This window comes from Gordionus sp. m RMFG-2023, chromosome 3 (assembly GCF_954871325.1).
Source record: "Gordionus sp. m RMFG-2023 chromosome 3, tfGorSpeb1-WG-v2, whole genome shotgun sequence".
NCBI classification, from domain to species: domain Eukaryota; kingdom Metazoa; phylum Nematomorpha; class Gordioida; order Chordodea; family Parachordodidae; genus Gordionus; species Gordionus sp. m RMFG-2023.
In genome coordinates, this window is record NC_088777.1 from 41,281,682 (window position 1) to 41,303,455 (window position 21,774).

The 21,774-nt window shown below is 26.1% G+C and overlaps 1 protein-coding gene across 2 annotated transcripts; it reads left to right on the forward strand.

Annotated features, from left to right (window-relative positions):
* The first annotated feature begins 14,600 nt into the window (after nucleotides 1-14,600).
* On the forward strand, nucleotides 14,601-21,190 carry LOC135926017 (DNA damage-regulated autophagy modulator protein 1-like). Of its 2 annotated transcripts, none has more exons than XM_065461659.1 (4): nucleotides 14,601-14,740; nucleotides 14,786-15,001; nucleotides 15,047-15,316; nucleotides 20,302-21,190. In XM_065461659.1, exons 1-4 carry the CDS (start codon nucleotides 14,623-14,625, stop codon nucleotides 20,571-20,573), a joined length of 876 nt encoding a protein of 291 aa, XP_065317731.1. In that variant the 5' UTR covers nucleotides 14,601-14,622; the 3' UTR covers nucleotides 20,574-21,190. The 2 variants fall into 2 exon arrangements, with proteins under 2 accessions (XP_065317731.1, XP_065317732.1); XM_065461660.1 differs by having other exon boundaries at nucleotides 14,786-14,812; nucleotides 15,248-15,316.
* The last annotated feature ends 584 nt before the right edge of the window (nucleotides 21,191-21,774 follow it).

Consider the following 21,774-nt stretch of genomic DNA (forward strand, 5'->3'; position numbering starts at 1 on the left):
TTCTTTGGATTCCATGAAATCGATTACCATGAAAATAATATATTGGATAGATATTTTTTAAATAATGATAGCAAAATTACTATTTTTGAACAATTCCATGAATTAAAAAATATTTATATTAAATACAATACCCCGCTTCCTTCTAGTGCTCCTGTGGAGCCCCTATTTATTATCGCAAAACAGGTCTTAGGGGAGAAGCGTGGATGTTTGTTAGATTCTAATTTAGAAAATTTATTACTTTTAAAAGCTAATAAAAGATTATAAATATTTTGATATATCATATAATATAAATAAAACGTTTTGATAAAAAAATATGATTTTGTTTCGTGTACCTTCTAAAAAAATGAAAATCAAAGGAGCGGTTATGGAGCGGCACTCCATTAGTTGGAGCGGGAGCGCTCCTTTTAATATGTAGTAGCGGGAGCGGGAGTTCGCTCCTTTTGAGAAGGTAGGAGCGGGAGCGGGAGTCGCTACTTTTAAAAAGGAGCGTTAACAAGACTGATTATAACCAATCTTATTAAAAATGACAATTTTGAACCCAAGTAATAAAATTGGAAAATTCAAAATATAAGAGCAAATATAATATTAAAAAATATTATAGCTATAACCGGTATGCAAGTCACAGTATAATATAGAATTAAACATTATATGATTTAAATCAAAATATCGTTCATAGATGAAAATTTAATTTTATTTTCCATTGTGCCAATTTTTAATCTTCTTTTCCATTGTGCCAATTTTTCAATAACTTGTTCTAAATTTGGATTAAATTGCGATATTTATTGAGTAAAGCTAGTCCATTCAATCAATTTTAAGATGATGTACTTTTGAGATAAGTTTTTATTCACCGTAATAAAGAAAAGGTGCTTTCGTTTGTGCTAATACTGATTGTTGGTATTGTAATATAGCCAAAATATATAGTCATTTTAATATATTTGGAAAAAACTCCAAAATATATTTTAAAGTATGCAATGGCCGTTGCGTTTCTTTGAGGATTATCTACTAAAATTAATTTTTTATACCAAGATTTAAATTCTGAAATTGATATGTATACAGATATATTTGCATCCAGCGCCATGCCAAGACTTTTGGTGGCACGTGGCAAAAACAATTTGGCAACCCCTTAAGATAACATTATTTACCTAAGCTTATTTGATAATTTTTCGCAATGAGAACTAAAAGCATATACACTTTATTAAATTTTAATCATAAATGAGTGTTCAAAAATATTGCAATTTAATTTTTCCTACTCGCCTTTTTATTTAAAAAGGGATATTATGTCAATATAATCTAACGAGGAGGCGATATCATTTTCTATTGAAATTAAAGAGAGGTTAACAAGTTGGTTCTGGGCCATACAGGATCGTAGGTAAGTTTTAATTAAATAGAGCTTTGAGAAGCTGCGTTCTGCAGATGCCACGGTAAATGGAATGGTTAAAATTATCATTTATAATATGGATATATTTGGTAAGGCTTCATTTTACCTATTAGTGTTAATATAGAGTAAAATTTCCAATGGAGTTTTTATGGGGATGCCTGCTTAATATATTCACTAAATTTTTTATTTTAATTCAATTAGTAGGTCTTGCAGATTAATATCTTTTTCCAGCGTATCCTGATCTGTTATAAAACTAATTGATAACATTTTTTATTTATCTCAGGCGTATTTATTAATTCTGGTATATTGAATACAAATCCAAAATAAGAAAGAGCTTTAACTGCTGGAAAGATTCATCCAGCGAATTTCTCGCTAGATCTAGTAATATATTGAAAAATTTAATCTCATATTTTTTTGAGGACCATGTATAGGCGTTTCATTTCCTTCATAAGAAAATTGTTTTTGAACTTTCCGTCTAGAAATTAATTTTATTAAAGAAAGGTACTGATCTTCTATACTCATTTTCAATTTTTGTGCAAGCTTTTCCTCTGAGTTGAGGGATTTTTGAAAGTCATTTTTCATAAAGCGATATAAAAAATCTTGCTTATTTTCTATGGGTGTAATGGTTCTTTCAAATTGCATGACCTTATTTACTAAATCCACCTGGGTTAATATATCAAACCAGATGACAAGAGTTACCAAAAATCGGAGTTTAATTCTTTAGCCAATAAGGTTTCTGCACCATTTAGGGTCATTAGTTTTTCCGGATACGTGTATTAGTGCATCGTAAATATCACCAACTTGGATTCTATCCTTTATACTCCCTATACACTCCCATCGCGTTTCGATTAACAGTTTAAACATTATTTATGTGATCCTTCAAAATTTGCTATCGCTTGAGTCAAAACAGAAAAGAATAAATATTCGCTGGACAACGCCAAAAAATGATTTTGTGGTGATGATCGTGTCATGTCACTAAAAGATTTAAGCGGTAACAACCACAAGGCATAATTCTGTGCAGCATTTGGGGTCATTAGTTTTTTCAGATGCGTCTATTAGTATATCGTAAAATATCACCAATCTGTTAATGGCCTTTACACTCTCCATCTTACATTCCCATCGCGTTTCAGATAAAACGAACGCTAATGAATGATCATACGACTAATGATGCTCACGCCATGTCACCAAGTAGCTTATTAAAGTTATTGCAATCATAAGATATAAAAGACGCTCTCCGATTTATTTCCAATATTCAAGCTTAAACCTCTTTATAATATCCTTTCATATTTGATCCATTATCGTAACCTTGTCTTGACAATTATTTATCTCTAATCCCAGTTTTTTAATGATAAAAATGCTTCTACCAAGGCCTGTGTCATACTGGAATCGATTTTTAGAAAGCCAGCAAATATCATTTATTTCAACGGGTTCTACGTATCGTATAATTATGGTTAATTATTCCTGGTGACTTCTGTTTGGTATATAGTCTAATATTATGAAAAAATATATTTCCTATCAAGTTAATTTCATGAATTCGATTTTCAAAGTAATGATAATAAATTTTACTATTCTTAAATTGACGAATGTAGCCGAATAATACTATAGCAAATATTGACAATAAATCGTGAAACCTAAAATATTTCCATTTTTATGGATGGTTGATATTTCTATGCTTCCTCGAATACATTTCATTGGCCTCAAAAGTGAATGATTACGATAATTCTATCCAAAACTGCACGCCATATCTTTTTATTATCTTCTATTAGTTGTTTATGTTCATTATCAATCGTTTGATTTTTACTAAACGATTTTCTAGCTCAATCCATTGTAACTATCAACATGTTTTTGAGAATACATGATCATTTACGGGATCTGAAAAATGTTTCTAGTCATTTATAGCCTTCGTTATTTGTCGAATTTGGAAAAAGATTACAACAAAAACAATAGATAGACTAATTGATTATTTAAAGTTTTCGCATATGGAGTGTAGGGGTAAAATGTCTACCATTTTTAATTAGTGGAAAATTAAAATTCTCGATTCGTTAAGGGTTTTTTCGCAGAATCAGTTATCCACGGCACCTATACTGTCCCCGTTTGTGTTAAAATTTTTAGGGGAACAATTGCTCAATATGTTGTATTTTGCTGTAGATTACCATGAGAAAAATTGTGAGCCAGCGACTTCTACGGGATCCTCATTATGAGAGGGAAAAATATGTTACTAGCGACCTGCAGAATCGTCGTGATGGGAGAGAGAAATATGTGAACCAGCAACTTCTGTAGGATCGTCATGATCGGCCATAAGAATATCAATGTGCTCATGATCGAGTTGGATATCGAGTATTTTTGGCATTTCACTTGTGATGTCACATTTTCATCTTTAACATGTTTTAAAATAGCCCCTTTAGAATTAATGTTCGCGCATCTTTCTTTTTCGTTTCTCAACATCTACATCAAATTTCCCATTTTGAAAATTGGTTAATAAATAAATGGCGTCTCCTAACAATTCAATTCACTGAACAGTATTTTTAATTAATCTAGTTTGTCATTTTTTAAGGGCTCGAAACTAGCATATGAGATTTTATATATTAAATTAAACATTTATTATCAAATCTAAATCTTAATTAAAATAATAACTCATTCTAGATTATTTAAAGGGTACCCACACAAAAGCTCTGTGTTAAATGAAGACTAGTGTGAAGTTTTTTATTTTAAAATGGACTAATCATAATAATCAAAGTGCCTCATAGCGAATAGACTAAATATTTATCAAAATAGTTATTTAATATAAATTGTTTTTTAAAAAATAAATATTTTATACTTTTTACTTACCCATTTCTTTTTTTGCTAATAGAAAATTTAAATAAATTATTTTTCAAGATTATTAACAAACAGAGAAAAAAAAAGAAAAATGTAGTATATGCAAAAATCCTTATTTTCCAAGAAGCTAAAAATAAATGAGTAAAATGACAAAATTTGGTGGCCCCTAAAATTATCTATTTTGACCGTCCCCGTCTACACGACCTTGTTTATATCCTCTGAATAAAATTTAGCTAAATATTTAATTTCAGGTGATAATATTTGTAAGGATAGAACTATTTAATGAATCATTAATCGTTTATCAATTTGAGTCAAAAATTTATCCAAAAGTGGGATAACAACGGTTATTTTTTGATCCTTAATTGAGTCCACTTTAATATTGCATTTGTTTATCTAGGTGCAAGAAGCTTGCGTCTCAAAATGATATAATTTAATTTTCACCTCAATAATTATAAATCTCGTGAAATGGTGATATTATCTCTTAGATTTCTAGACTGTAATAAAATAACCTTAACAATTCTTATAACTTCCGCCAAATCCATATCATTTTTTTGAAAATATAACATGTCCAATCCAAAGATAATCGGCTGTCATAGAATTTAATAATGAATATTTCAGATAAAATATCTAGTTTTAATATTCTTCAAGGCATTCCAGGCTCGTATAGATTCAAAAATGCTGTAAAAGCTAGATGTCTAAGGCTCTATCTTGTTGGACATTCTTTTTGCATTCTCATTCTTGTAGCATGAGAAGTCTCAGAAATAATTCTATTCAAAAAATTCTGCGTCTATGGATATCTGAACATTTAATACACTAAAAATGTTTCTTAATCATAGTTCTAGATATAAATAAATAGATTTTTTTTGGTTGATAAAATTTTCCTATATCCATCAATGTTTAAGGATTAAAAAATGTAGAACTTATTTGAAATATAATACTTTGCAATTCACAATTTATTACTCTTCTATTTTTTCATAATTTTTTGCTACGGAGTGGGGGGGGGGGTGCAATATCTACGCGCCTGTATATACCATGTTTATTACATCACCTATCAGATTGATAGGTTGTCAATTGAAATAACAAATAATTAATTGATTAAAAACAATATTATTATTCCTAATAATTTGAATATTCAATCAAATTATTCAAACAATTTGTCTAATAATCTTATTTAAACAACAAATAATTTACTATTCATATTCGTTACTTACAAATTGTCCATTAGAGATTGTCCATTAGAGAAAGTGGTCAAAGATAATCATAGGTCCCCTAAATTATTATATTGTTAGAATTTACAAAATACTTTTATCGAAATAGTATTGTATTTGATTAGAAATTTATAAAATATTCAAAAACTTTATTATTAAATATTTATATTAATAAAATTTTAAAAAATGATTACGATGTAAATAATCTCATGACATTATAATTTTCACATTTAAAAACATTTTCATAAATTTTTTTTAAATAGCTGAGGGATTTATAAAATATTTTTTGCCCCAAATATATCATATTGCCTAATGCTATTTTAGAACTGTAAATTTAAACTTTTAAACTTCTATTATTAAAATGAAATTCACTAAACTGGCAAGCACCTAGGCTAGTTTCTTACTTATTGCATCATTGCTCAATTAAAATCGCGAGATTTTAATTGCTTATAACCTTTCAATTTAAAATGATATGATTAACTATTTTATTTTTTACAATAAATTATGTTTTTCTAATTAACTGTTATATTAATTATAATAATTTAATTTATCTATTATTTAAATATCAATTAATTTTTTCAAAATCTGTTATATAATATATTCATCTATTGCTTTAAATCAGGTTAACGAACCGTTAAGTATAATGTTTAAATTCCATTTTGGTTCTTAATATAAAATTCTAGTATGGTTTCGTTTCGTTCCGATATTTTGAACAAATTTCTTGGTTTTTTCTGCTTTAGAAATTCGTATAGGTTCTTTCCTATTTTTATAAATATTGGATTTTTTTTATAAGATTTGAATTTTTTTTAAAATTAATCTTAAATATAAATTTTTTAATTGGCCCATAATAATCTAATAAAAAATATCAGAGACCTGCAGAGGTTCCATTATACGGCCCGGCTCGAATTAAAAAATTTTCGGCCCGGCCCGGATTTTTTTCAAAAATTTTTTACGGCCCGGCTCGGGTTTAAAAATTTTAGGCCCGGCCCGAATATTTAAAAAAAAATATTTGGGGCCCGGCCAGGCCTGGATTTAAAAAAAATTTTTGGGCCGGGCTCGGAATTTTTTATAATTATATTCGACCTGGTATATGCAAAAAATTCATTATTTCGTATTTTATCATATTTTTCGGTGTGTATAATCATTTAATAAGCAAGTATATTAGATAATGTTGTTAAACGGCTCGTTTTGAGCCGATTTTTAAAAACCAGCCTCGAAATTTCGATACTATATGTTTAGACCTTTGCTCCTTCTATGAGCAAAATTTTTAAGCTTGCATAATATTTTTCTGGATAAAACACTGAGTTAGCCGTTTTTAAAAATCGGCTCAAAACGAGCCGTTTAACAACACTAAAATTTTTTTTATTCTAAACATATATTTAGTATATTTCAAATTGATACTATAAAAAATTTGTGTAAATAATATTTTGAGAAATATACTATGTATTTATAAAAAAAATAAAAATGATATTTTAATTAATAAAAAATATAACATACATTATATATTATATAATAATGTATTTAATCCTTTGCGTATTTATTCCATGCAGGAAAACTATAATTTTATTATGTAATAAATACTATAAATGTTAGCTAGTGTTAACTTTCACCAAACATTATATTAATCATAACTATATATAATCATTATAACCATATCTAATTGACGAATATAATAATTCATGTTGTATAAATTTTTAAAAAAAATATGGCCCGGCCCTGGTACCCGGGCCGGGCTTAGGACCGGGCCTGCAGGTCTCTGAAAAATATATAAAATATAAAAGCGACAAAAATTGATGAAATATTAAGTTGAATTTCATGTGAAATAAGGAATAAATTTGTACTATATATTTTTTATACTTTCAAATTAGGCCAATTATTTAAAAAAATATAAATATTTGTAAAACCCACGATTTGTATTTATAACGTTTCAGTTCTTTCTTTTTCTTGTAACGATTCTTTTGTGGTTCTGAAAATTATAACCGTTCATTCCAGTTTGGTGGTTCGGTTTTTCAAAACTTTACATAATTTATCTTACTAATCGATAAAATTATAGTCTAATCATCTTCATAAACATTTTGTTCAATACTGTTAAAGATAATATTAGCAACTTATATAATGTATAAATTCTTTATATAGAATGTAGATAGTTATGTCATACCTATAATCTCTACAATTGAGCATATTATAAGTAACAGGATCCTTAACACTTAGATTACATTTATTCTTGGTTTGAAAGATTGATTTATTATAAAAAGAGTATGGTAATTTTGGAAAATTTAAATCATCAAAATATGCTAGAGTCGTTTGTGCCAAATCGAGTAGAGACATCGATTTATCTTGAATTAAAGTATTTATATCTTTTTCAAAATTATCATTAGAATCAAAGTTGGTCCAATCACTTCCCCATAGATCACCTAATTCATTTATATTTAAGTGGAAATTATATAATTAAATTATTATTTTAAAGCACCGGTCAAATGAATGGGTATCCTTCCTCCGGGGAAATCAGAATCACTTAGATTATAGTTTTTTTTCAATCCTTGTTTGACAAATGTGTGTAACAACTCATAAAATTCCTTCATTTTATTGATAATTTTGTATAAATGTTGTATTTTAGCAACTTCATCGTCTTTTGATAATAAATATAATTAATAATAATTTACAAATAAAAGCATAAAATAGTTTAAATAAACCTTGTTTTATGCAGCAATATCCATAGGAACGAGTCATATTGATTACATTAGACCTAATATTCTCTAATTTTCCCCTGAAATCTGGATTCCAGATAGCTCTTTTATAATTATCCAAAAAACATTCGTCCATCCTTAACATAAAATACCTTCCCTTACTTGATCTATTTTCAACCTTATACGTTGGATTAATATTTGATTCCGTTGGTTTGATTTGTTTATACTGCAAAAAGGCTAATATCTTATACACTTTATATTCGTGAAAATGTTCTTAAAAAAATATAATTTATAATTATATAACATGATTATTAAATCTTCAATGATCAAAATGAATTTCAAATTTACAAATAACCTTTTTTCTCCAAACTGTATTCCAGATTTTGTGAGATGGAAGTAACATCATTCCTCAAATTTGAGTTCACGAATTTTAAAGATGGTTTATAATTCTGAAACTCTTCATGCCAATTTTCTAATCGGGATTCTTTTAATTTAACTATTTTCTTAAGATTTTGCAGACTACTTTCGGTCATATTAATAGCATTTTGAAAATGACACATATTTGCTTCGCTAAATATCGTCTGCATTTCACGCATGTAATTGTTTAATGACACTATTATGTTATATAATTAAATTTTAATTTTAATAACTGGGTTATATTTTTAATTTTATACCCCTAATTTACCAGCAGAGATTTTAACTGTACAAACATTCAAAATTATTATATTAAATGATATTATATGACTTTTAATTAAATGTTTTAGAGGAAACATAGCTTCTCTTACCAAGCAGAGTCTAATAGAGTGCGCAATAAAATTTCAAAATTAATGGAAATTTTTTAAACTTATTTTGGTAAATAAACTATACACAGGAATTTTTTGCGCCATCTACGTTTGAATTTTACGGTTTCCCTTCACCCTAACATTTGCAGCTCCTTACTAAATTATTTCTCGAAAAATTTATATTTTGCTGTACCATTGTCTTTAAACAATTATTTTCTTCTTTTTTCTAAATTATTTCATAAAAGACATTTTGATGGAAGATGTCTCTTTTGGTGATATATTCTTTGTAAACCATGAAAATATAAAATTGCAATATAGGAAATTTGTGATTATGAAAAAGATGTATATAAAATTAAAGAAACAAATGAAGATTGGAGGGTAAAAATTGGAACAAAAGTTACATATATCTACAATAAATATCGTTTCTGAAATGTTAATTTTTAGAAGAAAACTTGCTGTTTGCCTACAAAAGGACGATTAGAAGAAATAAAACAGAATTACCAAAGGGGTTCACTACTTCGGAATAAATAACGATCATTTTAACTTTATTTAAAAGATCGCGAATATTTTTTTATCACAATGATATTGATTGTTACATAACTTTTTAAAGGAAATATATTATATAATTATAATGATCAGATTTTACACATTAACATAAATAATTTCTTTTACATTTTAATTATAAATAAATCTGGGAATTTTTTTATATTTTTGCTGAATATGTCATTTAGGGTGTTTTATTAACCAATAATATCGACATGACAAAATACCTAAAAATTCGTTCAAAATATTTATTTTTCTCTTTTGATGATCCAAAAATATATTTCTACCTATTATAATAATTTTTATCTTATTTAAAATTTATTGAGATTCGAAAGATATCTTTTTAGAGATATAAAATTTACTTTATATTTACGGGTGGTAACACATTAAAAAAAATAATTTTTTTTATCAAATGAAAATGATCTCATAGAATATATGCCAAGATATCTGACTTAAAAATCTAAATATTATATTTTAGATAATCAAACTATAATTTTAAATAAATAATGCTCTAAAAGCAAACATTTATAAAGATTTTAAGAAAAAAATTATGAATTATGTATATGTGTATTTATATATAATATGTAATATCAAACTTACGTTGTATTTCTTGATCAAAACTTGAAAATAACAGGTTACTTCTTATCATTAATAATAATATCGAAATATATATCTTCTTCATTATCGCCTTGATTAGCACCTGAAATAAACAATTAAATTCAAAAATATTAGTAATATATTTTAACAAAATAAATTTTTGTAAAATAAGAAATAATGGTCGATCATTTTTTAATAGGAAAATGAAATAAGAACTCTGATTCCATAATTGAGACATGCATTATTTCATAGGGTTGACAAAAAACAGGATTTTTTGTGTGATTATATTACAATTTTTTTTATCAAGTTTTATTTTATAATTTTTTCTAAAATAATATATGTCCTGGATAAAAATTGACCCCCAACATAAAATTATTAATTGAACACATATTCATTTTATTGCATTAAGCATCTGTTTTTCTGTAAAATTTATGAATAAATTGAAGATATATTGGAATACTATCATATATCAATATTTAATATGCCCATAATAATTAATTGATTTAAATCGGGATTTTTATTAAAAAAAAAATCAATTAGATGACAATTCTATTTCATATATTATATGCTACCCATTTATTTTATTTTGTTAAACTGTTTACAGCGACTTCGCTTTAATAATTTTCGGAAATATTATTAACTTATCTTATTAAGGGTGTAGTCAAAATTTTATTTTTTTAAAAATGAATTTATTATTGAAATTTACAAATTCGAGTTTAGACGCATAATATATAAATGCGAGAATTAATTAATTTTTTTAAAATTTTTTGGAATTGGACGCACATTAATATTCACGACTTATATATGAATGTTTAATAAATTTAAATTAAAAATATACCCGATTTAGAGGTTTTAAATAGTGTACCTGTGATAAGATTGTGAATAAGGCCCGAATTTAAAATTTAAAAAATGGAGTATAAACTCAAGAAGTTGATTTTCTTTTTTATATAGGCAACAGTCCATGCATATTAGTACTATCAATTTTTTTAGAATGTGAACCCAAATAATTTATTTATGTAAAATTAAAAACAAGGATAAATTTCTTTAAAAAAATTGCTGATTATTCAATAATTAAATATAATTTTTATTACAATTTTCATCATTTTTAAAGTTCATTTATTTAACTATTTTAAAGTTTTAAGGTTAGACACCTTTTTTAGTAAATATTATTTGACCTTTCATAATTGTTATCAATAATCTATTTTTTCTATGTCCATTAAAATTTAAAATTTGTTCAAAACATACGAATATTAGTAAAACCATCATTAGTAATTAAACTTTAAAAAAAACAAAAGAAAAACATCTATAATTTTTAAAAATAATATTTTATTTTCGTAATAAATACTAAACAGGAAAGTTTATTGTAAATTTTTATATATAACTAATCAATAAGAATTTAAATTTAAGCCTGTGTCAGAGACAGAAGAAACCATGTAAACCAAAAGATTGACTAAAACATTTAATTTCATTTTAAAATTAAACATACTGGAATTTTTAAATTTTTCAGAGATGTGAACCTGAACCCGGACCCTAAACCCTCGTATTTTGACTGTACTTGAACCCGGACCCTAACCCTTTTAAAAGTGGAGGGTCCAAGGGTTCTAGGTGTAATAAAAAAAATTTAAAAATAATATATTTTTAAAAAAAGAATATAAATTTTTTTAAAATTTTATTAACTCTTTTTCGTGGAATTATTTATTTTATTTTGGCGTTTTTCTTTCAATTTTCTTCATGGACTTCCATTTTATTTAGAGATTGATATCATAAGTTATTTTCTAGTGTAGGTAACAGAAATACGTTGATTATTTTGAAAATGAATTATTTTGTAGCGAAAGTAATAATATTTTAATTTAAATGATAATGCACAACACGTTGGTCCTCAATTTGTATGATGTTAGATCGATTATTAATTTTGAAAGATATTTATAATGATTTTATTATATGAACATTTGAAGTCATTTTGTCGGAAGATGATTGGTGCCAAATAAAGGACCTTACTAGTGTATTAGTTCCTTTAAAAATAACAACATTAAGATTACAATCAGAACAATTATGTTTATCTGATTTTGGCATATGGATTAGTTGCTGATTAGATTTAGAAAATTTACAGTCCTTTTCATACGAAATATTAGAAAACATGAAAATTCTAGAGCAACAATATTTGCAAAATAGTGTTGTATACGCTTCTATATATTTAGGCTCTCGATATAAACTTCTATTGGATATTGAGCAAAATCAAATTTAAGGATTTAGAAGAAGAAAATATAAACGACCAATCCAAATCATAAAACTATATGGTGGCTATAGCCTCCTTTTAGATTACATGATGGAAGCTAGATAAGTAATCGATAAAATTTTTGAGATATTGAATTTCTAAAAGATTATCTTCCATTTTTAATGATATATAAACGACTACACAGATGACCATTATTTCTTATCTAAAATATGCAATCATATGCTCTCAGCAGCTATAGTAATAATCTTAAATTACATAGTCAAAAATAATAGATGCTGGTTAATTTGCAGTCATAGCCATGACACTCACGATGGTAACCCATATCAGAATTAATTATGTTTGATAAATTGATAAAACAAAAACAGTAAAAATCTTTAGAAGAAATTATACAAATATATTGAAGTTTTGAGTTATTTACACGGCAAGGATGCCTTATTAGAAATTAAACATTTTGTAACTATAAAATAAGAACCAGAGTGATATGATGAAAGTAATTAAGATTTTATATATTGTCGCACCGCCTTTAGTTGGTATATTATATCTTAAAATAATAATAGATTGTAATAATATCAAAAATATATTCGTATTAAAAATTTAACTCAAAACTGTTTTTCAAAGAAGAAAAAAATAGCTTTCCTAAAAACACGTAAAAAAAGGAGAAGAAAAGATATCTAATTTATTGTACATACATTGTGGATTGAATAATAAGAAGGTTAATTTTAATAATATATTTAATAAATAGATTGCGTTAAATAATTGAATGCAAATTGTTACTTAAATTTATTATCAAAAGCATTTATTAATAAAATTTTAAAATTATTAACTGTAATATATTATATAACTGTCAAATATGTCTGTAAAAGTGGCATTTTACCTAATATTTTATAAATAATTATATATAATAAAGGATTATAAACTATTTATCTACTTACTTCTTATAAATAAATATCATATACTCATCTGGATTTGGACCTTGAAAATAATTTTAGGAAGAGACATGATAATTAAATTTAAAAATAAAAATGTAGTTGATTAGTGATTTTGAACTCGGCTAATTACAATATTAAATTTGTTAATTTTCAATTAATAAATGATTATATTTATTTAATTAAGGTTATATAATAATTTCAATCATAAAAGTCAATTAAGTTTCAACTGTTAATGCTAAATTAATATTTAGTGAGTGATTTTATTATATTTTTAACACAGAATTTGATTGCAAGCTGACAGAGTGAACATATAATTTATATGTATAATCTAATCTAATAATTAAGATACTATTCATAATAAAAGTTTAGTTTTATTAATTTTTAAATAATAAAATTAAATCTATATATTACTAAATAGAATTATAAAAGAAATCGTTCAGGGGGCAGTTAAAAAAAATTATTTTAGTTCAAGGGGATATTAAAGAGCAATTAAAAAAAAAATTTTTGCTTCAGGGGCTATTCAAATTTTTCAGGGGGCTCAAGCCCCTTCACTTCCCCTCCTAGCGACGTCACTGCCAATAACACCCTCTCACTCCCTTACAATTTTTCTAAAATTACAGTCTTCATAAATACCCCACTCCTCAACCTTCAGTGCTAATATCGATCTTTTCATACTCCCTCCCCTTTCCCGTCTGTAGGTTCCTGGGTATGACAATCGGTGCTGAGTCCTATAAATATGCTTAATTCATCCGTGGATAACACCGTTACAAGCTTTTATTTAGTATGATATAGCCCTCAATGCCTATTAGCAGTATTATTTTTCTTTTATTAAATCAAGGCTTTTATAATCACAGTTTGCAAGTTCCCTAAAATATGTTTAACAAAACGGGTAAAATTACTTTCTTTTATGAAGAATTATAAGGGCAAGGAAGGTTAAGAGGTGAAATTATTTCCCAAAACCTTGTTATTTAGAATCCTGATAACACATGGTATTGGTAATATAAAAAAGTTTCTACAAGTTAAAATTTTTTTGTAATAACGTTGCCTTTTTTTAGTTTAATTTCCAAAATAACCTATTTTAGCTAACATTTTCAAAATGACCCTTTCTTATAGCCTAAAATTTATAAAATTTACCTTTTTTGAGTATAAAAAAATATTTTATAATTTTCAGAAGGTCCTTTGATATTTTCAGGGGGCTCAAGCCCCTGACCTCCCCCCCCCCCCCCACCTTTAGTGCCGCTACTACATTTTTATTACTTGTTATATGAATTATTTGACAGATCATATATTATGTGCCATATATTAGTACAAATCAGACAAGTTACTTGGTGGTTATCACGAACATTTCTATGTGTAAACAAGCCAAACTCAAAAGTTATGATCTAGTCAATCCTAATATCAACTTCATCTTTAATGTGTATTCTTTCGATATTAATTAAAATTTAATGCCGGTTATAATCGATTATGGCATACACTTATTGCCAATTGCTATTTTAATTCTATTACCAGCTACTATACTAATTACCTATAGTATTGCTGTATCACTTAAGCATGTTACTCCAAGTTTTTATTATATATTTTTTAACTCTAATAAAAATATATAAATAGCCGGCCTTCCTTACATTAGTGATACTGGTACATTTTCTCCTGAAAGTTGTATTTTTGGACAATTATTAAATATGATTGGTTTTTTAATTGCGATCTTTGTCCACACTAGATATAATCAAGTCAAAATTTTTAATAAAATATTGAATCAAAGATCAAAAATTTATTGTGATAGGCTTAATTTATTAAGTTTGGTGTCAGGAATAATGTCTGCCTTAGGTTTTTATTTTTATAAATTTTTCAAATTATAATATTTTTTTATAGGACTTAGTTTAGTTGCAAATTTCCAAGAGACTAATGTCATAATAATTCATGTCATTGGAGCTTATTTAATTTTTGGAATAGGGGCTTTTTATTTGATCTTGCAAACATATTTTACTTACAAACTTCATATAGTTAATTCTATATATATTAAAACATCCAGAGTCATTGCTAATATAATCATATGTCTCTCATTTGTTTTAGTTATTTTGGGTGCAATTTTGGCTGGGAGAAATCCTTTAGAACTTCCTGCTCACCATAAATGGACTCCAGGTTTTAAATTTAATTATATTTATAATTATAATTATTATAATAATGAGATTGATTTTTGTTTGGAAAATTTTATTAAAGTTTATTTGAACTATATAAATAAAATTTCAATATTGATTATATAAGGAGTCATTCCATAACAAATTGACCAAAATAAACATTTCGAACCAATGAAAAAATGGAGCTTGAAATGATAATTATTCATGTTGTAAATTATAAAAAAATTTAAACTTTAGCTCAAATAGATTAGGAGTAATGAATTATCCAAATATAGATCAACTTTGCCCATCTAAAACTTGTCCCATTATGGTTTTTTGGGCTAGCCTAATCCAAAACAAGTTTACAACCAGGATGTCTCACCCCACCCTTTGCATAGACTGATCTGGCCCATGATTACTTTTTATGATGAAAAAGTCATAAATTTTATCCAGATTTTAAAAAAATCATGGCTGGCTCAAAAATATTTAGTGTAATTGAAAGATATTTTAAAAAAGTTTGACTTACTTTTTTTTTAAAGTCAGCCCAGCTTGACAGTTGGATGTGGGCATCATTTTGGTTTAAACATATTAGATAAAAATCCTTAAGTAACAAATTTAAGTGCCTTTGAAATTCTTATTAAAATTACCATAAATAAAATTTTAAAATTGTCAGTGTTGTGGTATTTCTGGTAAAATCGAAATAATTTTTTTCTAGAAGTGCTTCATTGATGACAAAATTCACAAGCTGAATCGCATACCACATATCTTTTGCAACATCTATCTAATACTTATTTTTTAAAATTGGACTTAAATGCATTTAGCTCCCTCAAGGGAGATCACTTCCTCTGCAATACATGCCTAGAATGTTCCTCTTTTATATGTCCAATAGCTAGGGTTGGCAAAGTTTGTGATTTTTTTAAAAATCAAAAATTGATTTAAATCGCGATTTTTTGATTTAAATGATGATTTAACAAATTTAGATCAAAAAAAAATCATACATTATATTTTTTTTTACCTTAGTATAATATTTCTTTGTAAGTAAAAAGTTAATGCTTTAGGAGATCCGGACAGGAAATTATTGAAAAAATATATATTGATTAGTCATGAGCCAATTTAATATTTTTTTTAATGAAAATCCAACTATATCAAAAATTGATAATATGTGCAAACTGTTTAAAAAAATTTAACTAGTTGATATCAGTGAATTGGAAGGAAAATCATTTATTTTCTAAAATGAATACTATTTCGATAATATATGTCTAAACCTTTGTTCCTTCTATAAGCAGAATCTTCAGACTTAATATTTTTCTGGATAAAATATTGAGTTGGCCATTTTTAAAAATCGGCTCAAAACCAAAAATTCTTTTAATTTTAACATCTAGATTTTGGTAGTTATCATGATAGTTCTCTTACAAAATTTAAAAAAACAAATAAAATATTATTTTTTAAATTGTATTTCATTATTCTAATTATAATTATGAAATTATTTTTTGGTAAATGCTAAAAAAACTGATGTTTTTGTTATTTTTACTAAATTTTATAAGTTTTTTTCTGTACTGTTAACCTGAACCGGGTTCAGAGACATTTCATTGAACCAGAACCCTTTTTTTAGAATGAGGGTTCACAGCCCTGTATTTCTAAAATAATCTAAATCTTTGTCTTTCCTTATATTATGTATTTTGATTAAATTGTAAATAAGTTATTAAAAATATTGATTTAAATCTGTTGTAATGGAGAAAATCTAAAATAAAAGGAAGAAACAAATTAGTATAATTAAAAACAAATTTAATGGAGAAAATCTAAAATAAAAAGGAAGAAACAAATTAGTATAATTAAAAACAAAATTAATAAAACATTTTAAGATATTTAAAGAAAAGAAATTATATGCAAAAAATAAAAAGTGAATAAATCCAAATTGTTAAACTTTTTAAGTATGAAAAATCTACAATTATCACGCGTTTTCATCTCATTTGCATAGTCTAAGACTTCAATAATTAAGTAACAATTTTAATAAAACATTATTTTTGTTTGAATATTATCACAATTTGAATAATAGATAACAGACTAATACAACAAAATCACTGATTTTTTTAAAAAAAATGGGGTGATTTAAATCAAATTGATTTTTATTTGCCAACCCTACCTATAGCTTACCATCCTTTTTAAAGTTTCACAAGCGATGAATTAATTAAAATCCCATCTATCATTTTTGATTTCACTTCACTCCAACTAGGCTTCACATTAATCATAAAAAGTCAGAATATTTATGCCTATCAACTTATATCCCATCCCGGAAAACTTTTCTATAGTCGAAAAATCTAACTACTCATATAGGATACCTATTGGATTTAGCGAGAATTTCTTGACCAAATTCGACTGAATTCAGAAAATCCTCGTTTTTTACCATCTCATCATTCATACTTTCTCCTTAAAAATTTCCTATACATTCCAAAAATATGCATGCCTTTCCTTTTGCTCCTCTCTCCCAGACATGTTATTAGATTTAAAATTTAAAGTTAAAATTAGGGCTGTGCCGATCCACATATTTTTCACCGATCCGATATTGCTTCAAACCCGATCCGATATTTTTACTGATTTTTAATCACCCCCCGTTTGAACCAAATGTAATTAAGAAATCAATATTTTTTATGCAAAAAATCTAATTATGAATTTAATTTAATTTTTTTATTTCTACAATTAAGACTAATAAAAAAATATATATTTAAATCCATTTTATATTGGTATGAATTATATAATATTTCCATAATTCAGATACCATATTTAAAAAAATTCTTTTATTTAAAGTATAAATAAAAAAAATTGGCGTTATTTAAAAAGATTTAAAATAAATAAAACTTTAGATGTTCCTTTCTATTTTTATAAAAAAAACTTTTAAAATACTATAAATCTATTTTTAAAAAGAAATAGAATTAAATAATTATTTAGAAAATATTATAATGTAAAATAAATATAAATAAAATAAAATAAAATAACAAAAAAAAGAAAAGTAAAAAAATCGGATCGGGTTTTTACAGGTATCGGTACGATCCAATATATTCGGAAAACGCTAAATATCGGTACCGATCCGATCCGATATTTAATATCGGCACAGCCATAGTTAAAATCTCCCTTGAAACAATAATCAAACCTTAAATTCCACCAGTTGCTGGCAAGCTACTCTTGCAAGTAAATTAGACCTATGAAAGTCACCCAAACACTCGCCTATCTTTCAGACAACAAGACTGGGACTTACCCTTATTTCAGAATTCTGTTTTTAGGGCGCCCTCTATATTTAACTCATAGATCACCTCAATAAATCAAAATAATATTTCTTCAACATTTCAACTCAGGTCATATGACTTGAGGCCATCTTAAGTTCCAACTTGCTTCTTTTCAACGGAGAACTTTAATTAGGAATTCGATTATTGCCAGAGCTCTTCGCTCAGCCAATATCCCATCGACGTTGGAGCTCGTATATTTAATTTCGGAGACATTATTAAGCCTGATGGAATGACACTCATTTAATGGAGCAACGGAATCCTGCTTTCCTGTTAAACATCCGTTGATCGTTTTTAAAAAAATTAATAAATATAGTAGGGATGTACCGATATTTTATATCGGGATCGGGCCGATATTTCGCTCATTTTAAAATATCGGTTATCGGCAAATATTATAAAATTTTCCGATCCGATATAAAATGGCGCTTTTAACAAAATTTAAAAAAAGTTATATCTAAAAAACAATTTATTTTTATAAATAAAATCGAAATACATTTTTATGTTTAATTTTTTTAATAGAAATAATTAGTTAATAAACATTCTGCAATATAGTTATTTTTTTTCGCATTCTGTTTAAAAAAGTGTTCATTAATCTCTTCAGTATCTGTTTTTAGTGATGCTAGTGATATTAACAGTCCCCATCACCGCCGACATATCTCTGATATAAAAAGAAATCTTCGATATATTAATTTTAAACATTAATTTCAAATTTCATAATATATTTTTTTATTACTAATTATGTAAATAGATTAATGTTATTACTTATTATATAAATAATAGCAATTGAATTTAATATAAACTATAACTGACCATTATAATATATTTAAATGACATATGTTATGGTATAGTAAAATTATAGATGTTGTACTAATAAAAAGTATATTAAAAATTAAAACCGGTATCTTTGCAGAATACAAAATTAGATATGATATCGGATCGGTTATCTTCCGATATCAATTTAATATCTGAAATATCGGATCGGATCGGCCCAAAAAGTGGTATCGGTACACCCCTAAAATATAGTAACATACCTAATATCACTTTAATCCACATTATTTCGGCACAATCGGTGCTTTCGGATCCAAAGCTCGGGATTTTTTTCAAAACTAGGCCAAAAATTATGTCTAATTTTGGGTGAGTAATGGTAATTTTGAATAAATACTGGAGAAATAAATATCATTTTATAGAAATATAAGAGTTTAAATATGAATATGATACTAATAAACATGTTTAGTAGGCTTCATAGTCTAAAAAGACGCCTTTATCGGATATTACATTTTTTAAATGGAAATACACGACACTGTAGATTTTGAAATCTTATTTATGATATTTCTTTTTAAAGAGAATTTCAAGGGTTACAAAATAATATATAATTTTGGACTAGGGAAAATATTTATCGAGTGATTTGAAATTCGCTAAACCAACATGATTTATACGAATTTTACAACATATTTAACTATGCCATTTTCATTCTTCTTAAATGGTGATATCCGAACTATGATACGGATTACAATACCTGTTTAAGATAAGTTACTCCAAATTTTTTTTTAGAATCTATATTCGTATTCTTTTAAAATAATTATTTTGAATCCCAGTAATGAGTATCGTAATAAATCTCCCAAAATGAGTGTGATATTAAATTAATTGACATTTTTTAAATTTATTTCCATTAAATTATTATAATTAAAAGTAGATTACTAGCTTATAGACATAACATGAAATTATTTTTTAGGATCCAAAGGTTATAGATGGCATGTTATCAGTGCTCTCTCCGAATGGGCTTTAGCTTTTGCATTCCTGCTTTACATGGGATCTTTTGTTTCCGAGTTTAGGGCATTAGAATGGGATTTTCCTCAGATTAAAATAAGAATTGAATACGAACCGTTATTATACGTTGGGACATTGAATATTAATCAACCTCGCTCAGAGCCAGAATATTCTAACGACTATCAAAATATTGGTGGTGATCCTTTTCTAGCAAACAAAATAAATCATGTTGTGTAAGGACCACATAAATATTGGTGGAAATCGTATGAGTAAAACAATGATTTAAATTTGAATTCATGACTCAATGATCTGATCACAATGAAGAAAAAAGAAGTAGTGAATATCATATTTTTTTTAAAAAACTATTTAAATTAAAATTTAAATGTCTTTTAATTTTAAACATTTGTTTATAATCTTTAATATAATCAAATGACCATTTTATATTTATTTATGAAATATATATGCGCAGTTTTTAATTTGTTTTTGCTCGATCTCATAGTTCAATGTGTTTACCTTAGGAAAAGTTATTTGGTTCTAATAACAAATACAATAATATTCATATTTAATAGCATTCAAAGAATAAAAAAAAAATTATGTTCCTCTAAATTATGTCCCCACACATTTCTATCGTTCACGAAATCATTCATTATGTTTAAGCAAGCAATTTAATCCTTTGAATTTTCAACAGGCTCAGCCATCAGGGAGATTTAGGGTTCAGGGTTATTTTATTTATTGAATAAAATCACATTATTACAATCGATAAAATATATTATATAATTTAATATACTCATGGATGTAAAAGAAAAAAAACAAGTTATAAAAAAATTATGAAATTGGAAAATTTTCAACAAAATATTGGCAAATTATATTTTCTAAAATTAGTTAATAATAAAAAGTAATTGAAACCGAAAAAAAGATTTTTTTTCATTTCTATACGAAATAAGATATTTCATTATATCGTTCATTAATAATATTACTTACTTAAGTATTTCCCGAGTAATGATATATTGCTATTAACACCCAGGGATGTTAATTTTTATTATAAGAAATTTCCAATAAATTTAAGGAAAAATCGGAAAACAAGGGATACTTCATTAAAAAAAATCTACTATTCAATATTGAATTTTTTTAGTTTTCATATAAAGGAAGTGGTCTATTATTATGAATGAATTATAATTTAATTTCAATTGCTTGTCTTTATTTTTTTAAGGAGATTTCAAATCAAATCTTAAACATCAAGAATTAAGCAATTAATCATTCTAGCGCTACTATCTATTTAAAATGGCGCCCTGTTAGAAATTAGTTTTCCTACCTTTTCGTTTTAAAAAAATCCCATTTTGAAACTTAAAGTTTCGTCATTCTTTAATCGTATCGTATCGCCCTTTCATCTGTTTCCTCTCACTTCCATCAAGCTGGGTAAAAAGGAGTTTGAATAAAT